General features: G+C 35.7%; 1 protein-coding gene across 2 annotated transcripts in view; it reads right to left on the reverse strand.

Annotated features, from left to right (window-relative positions):
* Positions 1 to 2,866: 2,866 nt before the first annotated feature.
* pth1r (parathyroid hormone 1 receptor) overlaps positions 2,867 to 14,112 on the reverse strand; it is a 76,479-nt gene continuing 65,233 nt past the window's right edge. For both annotated transcript variants that reach the window (XM_036138319.1, XM_036138318.1), the window contains exons 7-13: positions 12,260 to 12,413; positions 9,411 to 9,471; positions 7,750 to 7,816; positions 7,499 to 7,593; positions 5,356 to 5,497; positions 4,964 to 5,005; positions 2,867 to 4,874 (exon numbers count right to left, since the gene is read on the reverse strand). In XM_036138319.1, coding sequence (XP_035994212.1) covers positions 4,512 to 4,874; positions 4,964 to 5,005; positions 5,356 to 5,497; positions 7,499 to 7,593; positions 7,750 to 7,816; positions 9,411 to 9,471; positions 12,260 to 12,413 — 924 coding nt within the window. In that variant the 3' untranslated portion in view covers positions 2,867 to 4,511. The remainder of the gene's footprint in view (positions 4,875 to 4,963; positions 5,006 to 5,355; positions 5,498 to 7,498; positions 7,594 to 7,749; positions 7,817 to 9,410; positions 9,472 to 12,259; positions 12,414 to 14,112) is intronic.

Consider the following 14,112-nt stretch of genomic DNA (forward strand, 5'->3'; position numbering starts at 1 on the left):
GCAGGTAGCGGCTTAGGATGCTCTCTATGGTGCCCATATGGAAGTTGTTCTTAGCGCAGAAGAAATAGAAACTTTGTTTGGCTGAATGCCCAGCGATGCTGTGTTATTAGTCCAGAAGTATTCTACTGTCATATACACACCCAGGAACCTGGTGCTGTTCAACCCACTCCACAGCAGCAGAGTCGTGGTCATGCATTTGGATGTGTGTTGCTGAAGGTCACAACCAATTTTCTTTAGTCTTGTCTACGCTCAGAGAGAGATTGCTATTCTCTGCAGTGTGTACTGATTTTGTTTGCTACAATTTTTACTTCTAAGTTGTTTGTTTTAATTCATCTCTAGCTTAGCCCTCAATGAAATGTGCAGTTTGTTATATATTTTTTCAATTAATAATTTTCTTTATGGTAGGGCTTTATTTGTATACCAAGAGAAATGAAAAAAAATAGAAATGTTATTTACCTCCATTGAGGGTCTGCACATTTAAAAATTGATAAAGAGCTACGAATATGTTAGCAGTTCCATCATTTCCATTGCCCTTTGTTCATGTTTTTTTACGGCTACTTTTCTTAGTACTGGCTATGTCAAATTTAAGGCTAGTTCACACGTCTCTGCCCGATATCCTAGCATGTGTGTTGTTCCCCGAGGCCAAACAAGCATGCATCCTCTTGACTGTTGACACCTCCATATCATGTAAATGTGGAAATATTTAATCAATTGATAAACAATACTACAATTTCCCATGCAATGCCCTGAGTGGAACATACTGCTGTGCATCATGTCTCTTTCAATTACTACTTGTTAGAGTTCTTTATTATGAAAAGTCTGACCTTTTTTCTTTTTTTTCCCCCCACGCTGCAAAACCAGAAGAAAAACTGAAGTTCCAAACAGTATCTGGAAAGTGGATGGTGAAAAAGGAGAAAAGAAGAGCAAGGAGGGAAAGACAGAAAGAGTGCCAAAGAAGGGAAAGGGCGATGACAAGGATGCTTCTTACAAAAAAGAAGGGGAAAAGGGGGAGAAAGAGGAAAAGGGGGCCTCCAAAAAGGAAGTGGCGAAGGAAAAGGGAAGAAGGGTGACAAAGGAGAGAAGGTTGGAAAAAGGAGGCAAAGGAGGGGCTCTAAGGAGGAGGCAGAAAAGCTCAAAGTGAACTCTGGTCCTTTTAAACGAAGAAAAACTGTTTTATATTTTGCCTCAGCAAATTACTACACTTTTCTAATATAAAATTTGTACATTGTACTTAAAATAAACTTGAATCCATGTTAAAAAATCGTGTCACTCTGTTTTTGAGCAATGGTCAAAGAAGAACTACACAAAATAGTGAAATTACAGATTTATTTCTCACAACTTACTGCTGAACATAAGAGATCGGAAAAATATTTTAGAATATTTACACTGATATCTACAAATGCCTTTATTACAGCGGACTGACGAGCGGGAGAGATACTGCCAACATATTACACAAGGCCTGAAGACTAATGCCACTTTCACTGAGTACAATTCAGCATAAATAAATGACATAAAATAACACTTTTTACTTCGAGAAGAGGTATTTAAAACAGCTGTAACATTAGCTCCATGAAAATTGGTCTTAAAATTCTGAAAAACAAACATTGTGTGAGGATAAAAATAAGAACAGATTATTGTAGAAAAAAATAAAGTGCTCAAAATACAAAAATCCAGGCGTTTGTTTGTACATAGAGGATCAAATTTAGTTGTACAGAACATATATTATGCAAACAAACAACAGTCACTGTTAATTTGGAATAAAAAAAAAAATATAAGCAATATTAGGTGTTATATTCCTGTGAATTATAGGAACTGTCAGTTTACTGTCCCATTGCATCAGGTCTAATGGATCCATTAAACCTTTTGCTGTAGTTCTGACAAATGGAGTGGATAGACAGGTGGAAGATATCTGTCCTTTAGAAGCTATGTGGACTTTTTTCATTTCTACAAAGCTGGTGTGTTTGTTTGCAATTCTGTAGAAAAGTAAAAGCAAAATTGCCTGTGCAGATTCTCAGTTATCCGGGTCATTGCAACAGCAAACAGGCTAAAATCAGAGGCAACCCGACATAAAAAATTCTGTTTCTATGTCACTTACTATGGTTAGACATCTCTGAATCTATTTGACTCTCTCAGACTTCTTTTCTTTTCTGTTGTAAAAAAAAAGTTTTCTTTTTTGTTGCACCAAAGAATGTATCTAGAAAAACAACAACAACAAAAGATAAAAATTAAAAACAGTGTTTTTAAGTTAAAATGTTTGAAAAAAATATTTTGTGCAAATTTGTTTGAAATATTCGTTGTTGTTTTTTTTTAATGAACACCCATTGTTAAAATACTTTGCAGTTTCTGTTTCCCTCCAAAATGACCATTGAAGCACAGAGATTTCTTAAAAGTTAGAAAAGGAATTGAAATACATTTCATCAGAGGTACTGAAAAACTAAGACATTAATAATATTAGAATCTAATGCAGCTTTGTGGATGCTGAAAATATGGTAGAAAGCTCCTATCACAAGAGTTGACATTAGAGGTAAATTCAGATTTATCTTTAATAGTACTGTTTTTTTCATTTCACTTTATTTTAAGAGGATTTTGTATGGTAAACAAATACTTGGTGTAAATACAATGATATGTTGAAGTATACAACTTTTTAAAGGCATATCATGCCTTTTCTCTTTGGTATAATACAGTAATAAGTAATATGTCAGACTCTGAAATTCATGCTGTTTTATTTGAGCTTACTGTATTGTGGAATGTGTCAGAAAATAACAGCATGAATCTCTGTCACCTGCTACTAAACCCACCAGCTCCCTTTCCAGTCTATAAATAATGCTGACATTCTATCAATGAACAGATGAGCAGAAATATAGTACATCTACATATATATATGCATGTTACAACATTTAGCTCACAATTAGAATGTACTTTTGATCTGTAAACATTGTGACTTGAATATGAATGAACTCAAGCTGCACATTACCAGGCCTTTTGTAAAAATCAATTTGCTTTATCTGTGTATTCCGTATAAATGGCACACTTTGATTTCTGGGGGCTTCATTTGTCGAATTTTCTCTGTAGAAACTGTGCTTTGCTGGTGCTTTATTCAAAGCTACAAGGTACTTTCGTGCAAATGTCATTGAACCTACAAGATCTTTTTTTCTGGAACACTTGTGTAGCTTAAATACAACTTTTAATGACAAACACACCTATGACAAATAACTTTCATATTCCATTAACGTAATGTTCCAAGAAAGCAGCTGATAAGGTCGTTAAAAATTCCTGGAAATCAGGAAAGTAACTATTCTAGGTCACCTCATAATACAGCCAGATTCCTAACCCCCCCCAATAATTTTAATCAAACTTCCATTAGTTACAACACTATAAGACACTCCAAAACCCAGAAGAAGTTCCTGTAAGTATCCAGTAAGTTCCAATGAAGTTCCTGGAAAGCACCTAGTTAGTACCTTGAACCGTGAACGTTTCATGCAGGTTATACAAAGGTTACAGGTGAATTCCATAAGAGTTACAGTTAAGGTCCATGAAGGGTCTTGGTAATTTTTGGGAGAAAGCACCCCAGTATTAGTCAACCTTCTCATAAAGCTTCATTCCGGAAACTACACAGTAGATTAAAGGAAAACACCTGCTATGTTCCATAAAAGTTCCAGAAAACAACGTGGAACATTCTATGAAAGTTCCTAGAAAGTACTGTCCACATTATATAGTGTGCCCACATTTTTTGGAACAGGATATTTGGGAATGTATACATTCATTTAAATTTTTCATATTCATTCCAGTAATTAGAGGGATAACTACTATGTTGATCAAAACAGCAGAAACTGTACAACAAATCAAAAGACAAAGAAAATGTAACTGACAAAGCTTAATAGAGACTGAATTCAGGAGATGTAGAATTTGTTGAAACACCTCTTAAAAAATTGAAAATGTGTGCAACAACAAAGGATTTTAATTACCTGAGTAACTTCCCTTTTAAACATTGACACAGATGTGAGTCAATGCAGAACCAATATGGCCCATGCCACAAAGAATGAATGACTTAAAATAGTAGAATTTCTTATTTATTTTTTACTTAAGAGTATTTCCCCAGCTGATGTACAGTAAGGCTGATCTCCCATCAACCTTACGCTTAATTTATACACAAAAAGACAACATTTACCGTGTAAGCAAACAGAGCACTATATTAAAAAACAGTCATGGCAGTGAAATCAAAGAAATAAACCTGTTTTAGGCTTTTACACATTCTCTGTGGCAGATGGTGGATAAAGGAGAAAAGCCGATCTTGCCTTAAAGAAATTGCCGTCTTCATCTCTTAGAGAAACGTGGAAGAGCAATGCACCTTTTTGCTCCTTGAGCCTCATCAATATCCATTGTCCTGGCTCAGTTTTACAGGAGGAAAAGAACTGGTACTTTTGATTCATGCCGTCACCTTCAGACCATCCTGAGAGCGCTCATGATTTGTCTGTCCTCTTCTCATTGCTATACACGGGGTCCGCTGGAGGTCACATGACCGTCTCCCTCTCCTCCTCCACAACTGGCGTGGGTTTCTCTTCCTCGCTGGGCCGTGTGTGTGCAGACTGCTCCTCTTCAGGTATGTGGAGTTCCTGTCCTGAGGAAGGCACAGAGTTCTCAGAGACGGAGCCATTCTTGACGTACCCCGGAAGGTTCCTGTGGCCGTTTACAGGCATGGGTCCCAGCCTCGTGGTGAGGTGGAGGGCCAGGGGTCCTCTGGCAGTGACGTTGGTTACGCTGGTGTGCGACACCATTGGTCCATAGCTGTAAGTATTACTTCCGCTTCGAGCTTTTCTCTTGAAGTCAAGGGCCAAGGTTCTTCTGCTCCATGACTTTTTGATCTCGGCTTGCACCTTAAAGGATAATTTATTTATTTATTAGGGATTTAACAGTCATTGGTATCTAAAAGGACGTTTCAGCATAAAACTCTCGAATTGCTTACCTCTCCGTTGCAAAAACAGTATATGATTGCAACTAAAAAACCCTAAAAGAGAGAGCACACTGATTTTAGGCACACTATACAAAACCAAGGAATGAGCACACACTTAATGTGACATTTAAGATGTGTAATTTGGCATTTTCTTTGATATTCTCAGTCATAAGTTATCCCTGCTATTTTCTCTATCTTAATTAGGATCTCAAAAGAAATCAGTACCCAAACAATGAAAAACAGTCTGACAATTTGTAACTGTTGTAGGGTGATAACATTAACCTTGAGGCCAAATCCCAGGTGGGTCAACCTGATTTGTTCAGCATGAGGAAAACATTACAGGCTTCCACAGTGATTAAGTAGCATTTCCAGAATTTCTATCTAAATGTTTTTTTGTTTTTTACCTGGAATGAGTTAAAAAGCATCTCGTAGTGCATCTGTATCAACCACGGTATTCCAGAGACCTCTGTGTATGGCATGGCATTAAATATGATGTAGTGGACGCCGAACAGTGGCATCAGCACCAGTGTAGACTTCAAGAGTTTTCTGCAACAGAACATTTCACACTCTAAAGTTCACTTTAAAATAATAATAAAGAAAACATTAAAGAAGAAAAACGTGCAAAGGGTTTTAAAAAGCTTAAGTCTATCTGTTGCTAAAGCGGCCAACATAGTTTTGCTTATTTGTTTGCGTATCTGTGAATAAAATCAGCGTGGGTCAAAACGAATTAAGAGAAATTAAGCACATTTTTGTGAAACATTCACTCTTGTCACACGTAGTATATGAAGTATGCATATGTTTATTAAATGTCCTTGTTACACGTGGTAGGTGCGTATTGGATAAAGGGTGAACATTTTAAAGTGTGCTGGTGTGTAAGAACAGAGTCATTTGTTGCTGTTATGTTACCATCTAGCTCTCAGTAGTTTTGTCTAAATAATCAAGTGAATTTTGCTCTGTTTTCTGGGTCAGTCTTTCTCTCAAACAAAGGATGATTTGATTGATGTTTTTGCTCACAAGTAATCGTAGGTTGGAGCGGGAGGTACATAGATAGAATATGATCTAGTTTGCAACAAAAGGGACGTTGCTCCACTGTTGTGGTAAATAAACAGCTGAACCAAAATTTACCAGACTTTATTCACTCTGACTGTCATCTATGCTCATAAGATATAGAGCATGTCCAAAAGAACGGAATTACAAGCAGCTCAAATTAGCTTCCTCTGAAGAATGCCTGGGCTAAAAAAGATGTCATCTGAAGTGACTTAACTGACTCATTTGAGTTTGTGATCAGGATGCTTCCTTGTCATCCTGGCTGGAGGTTTTCCAAATGAAAGAAGACCTGCAGGGTAGAGCCAAATTATGCCGGAGGAGCTATATATCCACTCTGTCCTGGGAATGCCTTAGAATACCAGCAACACTTGAAATATTTTGGGTGAAGGCCACGTGCCAAAACTGTTGGTCTGTAAAGAAAGCTGGTTTCTCAAAATAATATCCCATTTTTGTGAAATTTTCCTCTCCCCAGATCTTTGTCCTTCTCCATGCATTTTGAAAGCAGGTAAAGTTGTGCAAGAAACCTTTGGATCTTAATTTCTTATGATTCTGCCAAATGACCTGGAGATTGTCACCAGGGAAGTTTTGAGTGTTCTACTGGACCCACTGGTCCCGCAATAAATTATTCTATTGTCTTCAGTTACCCAAGCAGAAGATAATGGATGCACTGGAAAGTTTACTCAGAAAAACATAACGTTTGGTCCATCTCTGAAATAGTAACATTTACTCTAAATATTCTTCCAGCTCTAAGTTGAGCAAAAACAGCTATTTTTCAGGAAAATAATTTTAACTCTTGAAATTTTAATTTTTTCCTGTGTGGATGAATTCATTGATTAAAAGAATGATATCAAATTCCCTGTCATGTAAGTCACTCCAAGCATTCAGTATGACATAGTGATTATTCTTTATCGGTGTAGACAGAGCATCTGCATAGCGTAACATGATTTGGTGACAATATCATTGGGTCACAACTGGAAACATTTACGTAGCATTTATCTAAATTAAGAAGCAGTAGTTTACCAAAAATACGTTAATGGTTTTAGACTTTATTTGTGTTGTGTTTTGTATAAAGCTTGCTCAAAACATTTCCATATCACCAAAAATTCCATAAATTTGTGGAAAGGCGCAAAATGTATCTATTAAGTTATTAAAATCCGTGACATTGCCAGACATTCCAGCTGCTTAAAGCAAAACATTTTTTAGCCACCGGAATTTCACCATGGGTCTTCTCTTTGCACTTTTAGGTTTTTGAGAGCCTTATACAATATATTTGCAATTAAAAATAGATTTTGAAAGAAAAATGCATTAAAATAGTTTTATAAACATGTGTGCTTCCATTAAATATGTTATAGATTACATAATGTGTGGCATTCCTTCTGTTCTATTGAAGCAAATATAACACTTGATGTTGGAAAACAAGTCATGAAGAGCCAATTGAGAGGAAACAACTCCAGAAAGATTCAGGCATTCAGAAGCTAATTTTCTTAGACTCCTCTGTACCTGTACTGTTGTCTGGTGTCACACCTCCCAGCATTTGTTTCTCGTAGTTTTGTTGCCAAGACTCTGATGATGTTCAAAAATAATACAAAATTAATCTGAGGAGAAAAAGAAACATAATGATATGATTAGGTGTAATTGGAAACATAATTCGCCCTCTCTCATTCAAAAGCTGTAAAGCCACAGGTGCAGTGAAGTGGTATAATTTCCTACACACCGTGGGGATAAAGTGCAAACTGGAAGCATGTACTCACCACCACGGCCACCAGGATTGGCACTTGATATATCCATTTCAAATTGCCTGCACTTAAGTCCCAACACCTGCACGAATAAACAACAAGATGAGAAGGTGAGGGTTCAGGAACAAGTAAAAGAAGGGTTTAAGCAGCTAAGTGGATTCAAAATGTCTCTGCTCCCCTCTAGTGCCTTTAATGATCTCTGACATTGTTTTACAATGTGATAGGAATGAGACAGAGAATCAATAGGACATTGCTTTTGTCCCCCCCTTCTCCTCCAGGTTTACAACACCTCTAGACAGGAGTGTTGTATGTAAACTAATTACATTTAGCAAAGCACTCATATTAAAGTTCTGACTTTAATCCCCATTGAACTGATTTATGCATCCTGAGATTGAGGTACATCCCTCCAACCTTTTCGACATCATTCAAAAGTTGAAGGAAATTGCTAGTTTGTCCATGCTGGAACTTAAAAAGCGCTAAATATTTTATATATTCATTCCGAATCAGCTGCTTTCAGCTTGTTAGCAGTGGATCGAGAATGATTTAAAGAAATGACGCTGTTTCTGCTCTGTTGTGCAGCTGAAGGTCAATGCTTAAGTTGTAGTAAACGTCATGCTTGGTTGGCTTTTCTGCCCTAGAAGGTATGCAGCAATGATATTTTGGACTCAGGCCAACTTATAAGTAAAATTTGTGATCTAGTTCCACTCGACAGGTGCTGCAAACAATGTCAGTCAGTTTTAATGCAGACACTGAACATTGTAGTAATTATTAAGAATCTATGTCTAATGCCTAACACACCGTATAGTGAGAGTCAATTCATTATATGCCTGAAAAAGGTAATCTCATAGCACAATGGATGGAGGGGTATCAAAGACAGTCTATTTAAGCTCCAGAGCAATTTGTTGTTTAGAGGTAAAATAATTAGATTGATTTGCTTACTTTCCTTTTTTTAAATGATTTTTGAATGTCAATTGTCTTTGAAGCTTTTTAAGAAGCTCCCTAAGCAAAGACATGTGTCCTACACCAACTAATCGGGGTACGGGGTTTGAAAATTATTAATTTATTTAAGAAAAAACTGGGGTGGCTGAGTGGGTAGAAGCTCTTTATAAGAAAAACAGTATTTAGCCCATAATTCCTGATGTAATGACCTTGCTTCATTGTAATTCAAGATTTGGGGTGTGACAAAATGTCCCATTTAGTTATCAAATCAATCTCAAACCCTATTTTTTTTAACTATCTTTGGACTATGTCATGCAAAAAGAATAATTAAAAATAAAGTGACGAGACCACTTCTCAGTAAATGTAACTGTTTATCCGCCTATTTCCTGACAGCCAAAATTAACTTATAATTGGTGAATCCGTCTAAAAGCTGCCCAACATGAACAATTAATGCAAATATTAGCAGTTTTCAGTAAGACTGATGCGTTGTCTCCTCAGTAAAAAGCTACTTCATTTTTGGCATTTTAACATTCAACCTTTTAAACAGGGTTTAAGATGAACATCAAACCGCGAGTTGCTGCTCAGAATATAGAATGTGTAAGAAGCAGAGAGGATATTTAAATTAAAAACAGGGGCTAGATTAAACATCATTAATCATCTGCTTCTTGGCACGATGGACTTTAATATTACCGTTTAAAAGTTTGACAAGAGGGACATTAATTATGCAGATCACTTACTCTGTGTCGGCAAGCGTGGCTCTCACAGTGGCCCAGATGGTCACAAACACAGCTGGTACTCCTAGGAAATTATTAATGAAAAAAAATTATCCAAATTGCTTTCACGTAATCATATTTTGAAAAGTGACCAAAAATCCTAGGTTTGCTCATCCTGTATGAGTAGAGATTGGATAAAACAGCATCCACATTGTATGCGCTGTGCTTATGTAATCTATTCGCACAGTGTGTACAATGCAGGAACCGTAAAACCCACGTTCAAGCAGTCATTACTCACTGCTTTTGTTTTTTCCTAAATCAATATCATCAATAGACTTAACAGTGTCTTCCACAGCTTTTCGCTTTTTTTCCCATATACAGCAGGAAAAAAAATTACGTTTTGTACGTAATAAAGTTTTTTTTAACCGAAGTTCACTGTTTTACACCTGTAATAATGTGCATGTGCGCCTTGCAAAATGACTTTTTTCAGATTTTGTCACGATATAGCAACACTCAATACATTTTTATAAAATGTTTCTGTTATTGACTAACATAAACCCATTATAAAAGTTCACATGGTTTTGAAAATATTTAACAAACAAAATCTAAAAAGTGTGGCAAACATTTGTGTCCAGTCCCCTTTACTCTTTCACACCAAAACAAAATCCTGTACAATTAGTGGCCTTCAAAAGTTATCTGTGAACACAGTCCAACTGCATTTATTTTAAGGGTTTGTTAGAAAACAGGTCGTCACTGGGTCCCAAACTTTATATATTAGTGGTATCTGTAGCGTGACAAGTGTATTTTGTTGTATTTGCAGATGGTACAACCCCTTTTTTTTTGTTCTGGGGAGGAGTTAAAGGAGCAATAAATGATAATCACCACTAGGTGGCGATTGAGCACTGTGTAGACCAAAACAAGACGTGTATAAAGCCACGCCTGTCTTTACCTCACTCCAGCACCGGGTAGCCATTTCCCATTCTCAACCATCGCTCATTAGCGCATATTTGCAAAGGATAAATACACAGAAAAACAGCAACACTTTTTGGAGGAAATTGTCTACTGAAGAAGTAAGTAACTCATAACTTAGAATGCTGTTAGAGAGAGAACAGTTTGATCCGATGGGTGTGGTCTCCACCATTTTGTGCCTGACAATGGTATTTTATGGGCAGGGAGTGGCTAAGCCCTGAGTGGCAGCTGTTGACGTGTGTATGTGCATGCGCGGCCGGCCCGACTATGTAAACAACAGACTGGAGAACAACACAGAGATGGTGTGTGATGTTTAATGATAGTCCATCTAAAAAGATACCTTTAGTTCTTCACAAAAGTATTTATTAGTACTTTCTATCTAAAACAATGACATTTTGCTTATTACTCCTTTAAAGCAGCTTTTAGAGGTTGTTGGAAAATAATTTGATAAATTGTTGGTTGGATAGAAATAAAATATCTTTAAATTGAACTAAAAGCAAATGTATGTTGTTTGGAAATCAAAACATTAATACCACTGTTCAAATAAAAATTAATAATGTATTAATAGAACAAGTCTTATGTCATATGCCTCTAGGTGTTGTTTTGGATCATAAGCTCTGTTGGAAACCCCATATCAAACACTTGTGTATTAAGATTGCTTAAACCACAGGGATACTGGGAAAAACAAGGCATATCTTGAACAACAAAACGTTGCACATTCTTTACTGCATATTTAGATTATTGGGTTGAAATCTGAGGTAATATATACAAAACATTGCTACGAAAAATATGCACGATGTAAAAACAGAACAGTAAGGTACATAATGTTTGGTGGACAACAATGTGTTTGCAGCACTCTTAAAAGCGTGTGCATATCAGTTTGTGGAGTGATTTTGTGGAATGGCTTAGACGATGAAATTAAGCTAAGTACATCTTTTACACAACTCAAGAGAAAATATAAAGAGTACATAAATAATGTGTATAAAAATGAATAACATTTAATGTAATCTCTTTTTTTTCTCCTTTTTTTCCTTTCTTTTTTTTTTCCTTTTTTCCCCTTTTTTTAATCTCAAATACTAATTTAACTGTGTCTGTATACCAAGCTTTGATCTGTCTGTGATAGAGTACATTTATCTGCAAGTACATAGATATATGTGTAGGTATGTAGCTAATATACATGCATATGTAAAGCTTGTTAGAGTCTGTAAAGGACTTGAGACTGGGGTGGAGATTTACTTTTCAGCAGGACGAAATCGCTAAACATAGAGCCAGAGCTACAATGGAATAATTTAGATAAAGCAAATCAATGCCAATTTCAATAGAAACGGCTCAGTCAAAGTCTAGACCCAAATCCAATCGAACATGTATTGCAAGAGCTGGAAACTGATCTTCACAGATACTTTCCATCCAAATGATATGATATATTTTGCAAAGAAGATTGGTAAGATATTTTAGTCTCCAAATGTACAAAGCTGGTAGAGGCATACCCCAAAAGACCTCCAATTGTAGGAGCTCCGGAGAGTGGTTCTACAAAGTAATGGACTCAATGGGGATGAATGCAAATGTAGCTAGTCTATTTAAATTTTATTTGCAAAAATCATAATGTTTCATATGCTGCTTGTCGGGACTTTGATGCAATCAACTGGTTTCCTTATATAGAACATTTTTGACCAATCTGTATAATCTGACCCAATCTGTATAATATGATTGAACTTGATTTTGTAAAGTGCCTTGAGATGACATGTTTCATGATTTGACGCTATATAAATAAAATTGAATTGAACTGAATTTAATTCATTTCCCTTTTCCGTTTCACAAGTATGCACTGCTTTGTTTTGTTCCGTCACATAAAATTTGTTTCTAAAGCACTCTGAGGGAAATAGAATAGAAGAAGCAGAACTCACCCCAGCCAATCAGTGTAAATCCCCAAAGATACTTTTTGTCCGAGAAAAAAGTCATAAAAATGAGACTGTGCAGGTAAAGACCCTCCACAAGGATCCAGTAGTAATTGGTCGCCAGAAAGTACATGAACAAGGTCACCACCACCTTGCAGGTAATCTATAAAAAAAAAAAAACAGCAGACACAGCAGAGGGCATTAATCAGTGTTCATAATGAAAAACCATCCATGTGAATTGTTTCATGTCCCTCCAATGGTGCTATGTTTACTGTTTAGATATGCTCAGAATGTAATAAAACTCAAAAGTCCAACACTTAAACACCACTCAAAAGGCAATAATATTGAATGTTTGAACTTCATTAAACAACTACGAGTAAACAACAGGATTCATAAATGGTGCATCTTAGGATCAAACTTGAAACATGGTAATAAAACTAAAACTGAACTATAACACAATGAATTAAGTAATTATCAGGATTCCCTACTTGGCTACTGCTACATTTTGAAAAATTCAGATCACTTTGGGTTTGTTTATTTTATGTTACTTTTTGTCAACTGTAAAAACAAAAACAAATGTGGCACATAGTGGAATTAATCCTAACAAATTGACATTTATTTCTAGAAGTAGTTAGTGAGGCTACGGAATTAAATCAGAATATCATTGTTAACATTGTGTCTTCTCGTTTAAACTTTTACTATGCTCATTTTTCCTTATTTCCTTAAATGCTTTATTTATTCTTATTTTTCAAGCCTCATACATCATTTAGATCTTGTCTGAATAATATTTGATGATGCGTGCTTTCTGTCGATTCCAGCACTCATCAGTGATGTGCTTTGTTCCAGACTACAATTACTTTTCTACTAATTAACCTTCAAGCACATGCGCTGTTCTTCCAACACACTGCACTTGTATAAACCTTTCAATTTATGATTTTTTACCTTGTTTAGACTATTTTTATGAATACAAATAAAATTAAGTTATTGAAATAAGGTTTATTCAGCTGTATAATGTTATATTTGATCTTACCCAGCCTGATCTAACATAAATTAGTGATTGTAGTGTTCAGTCATTGCGCTGATTATTTCATTAGGCTGCTGCTCTCTGATGCCAAACACACTCTGACTGCTTTTTATTTTCCATAGCATTTCTTGTACTCGACATTTTAAATAGCAGATTGCTTTCTGACCTCCGATTCTTGCCATGGAAAGAAAGTGTGTTGGCCATGTGACTTACTACAAAAACTAAACTTGCAAAATCTTAATTTAAAAGCTCAATTAAGCACCGTGTCTTTTTAATGATATACGGTTAATTTAATAATTTATTTATTTATTTTTTTTAAATGTATGTGTCACAGTGTTCCCTGTTCCTTCAAAGCTCCACTACTAATGTATACATTTAAAAGGAACTATACTTGTGTTTGAAACAGCCTTTTGGTTCTTTGGCTAATCCAGAGCCTTAATTAATCATGGAAGGCAAAGCCTTTTTTTAAATTAACTTTACTGACCAATTTCTATCATCTCTAAATTACATTAAACAAATTTTGAAACTAATTATCACAGAGAAACCTATGGTGAAAGATGTCTCTGTCTGCAGGTTTGAACTATACACAAAACGGAAAACAGCAAAGAATGTTATTAGCAATTGATGCAGCTCCATTTAGTATTAAAGCGTATATTTTTGTATGGTGTTTTATTGCTTTTATTTAGTGGCCTTCGTAGCAATAATCAGGGTTCCCACACAGTTTGGAAAAGTTTAAAATGTTAATTATTTTCCAAAGTATTTTCCATAAATACTAATAGTATTAATTAGTATTTATAATTGGATATGTAGAATTCCTGTCCTGAAGAATTTAAAAAGT

Source organism: Fundulus heteroclitus, chromosome 6 (genome assembly GCF_011125445.2).
Source record: "Fundulus heteroclitus isolate FHET01 chromosome 6, MU-UCD_Fhet_4.1, whole genome shotgun sequence".
NCBI lineage: Eukaryota > Metazoa > Chordata > Actinopteri > Cyprinodontiformes > Fundulidae > Fundulus > Fundulus heteroclitus.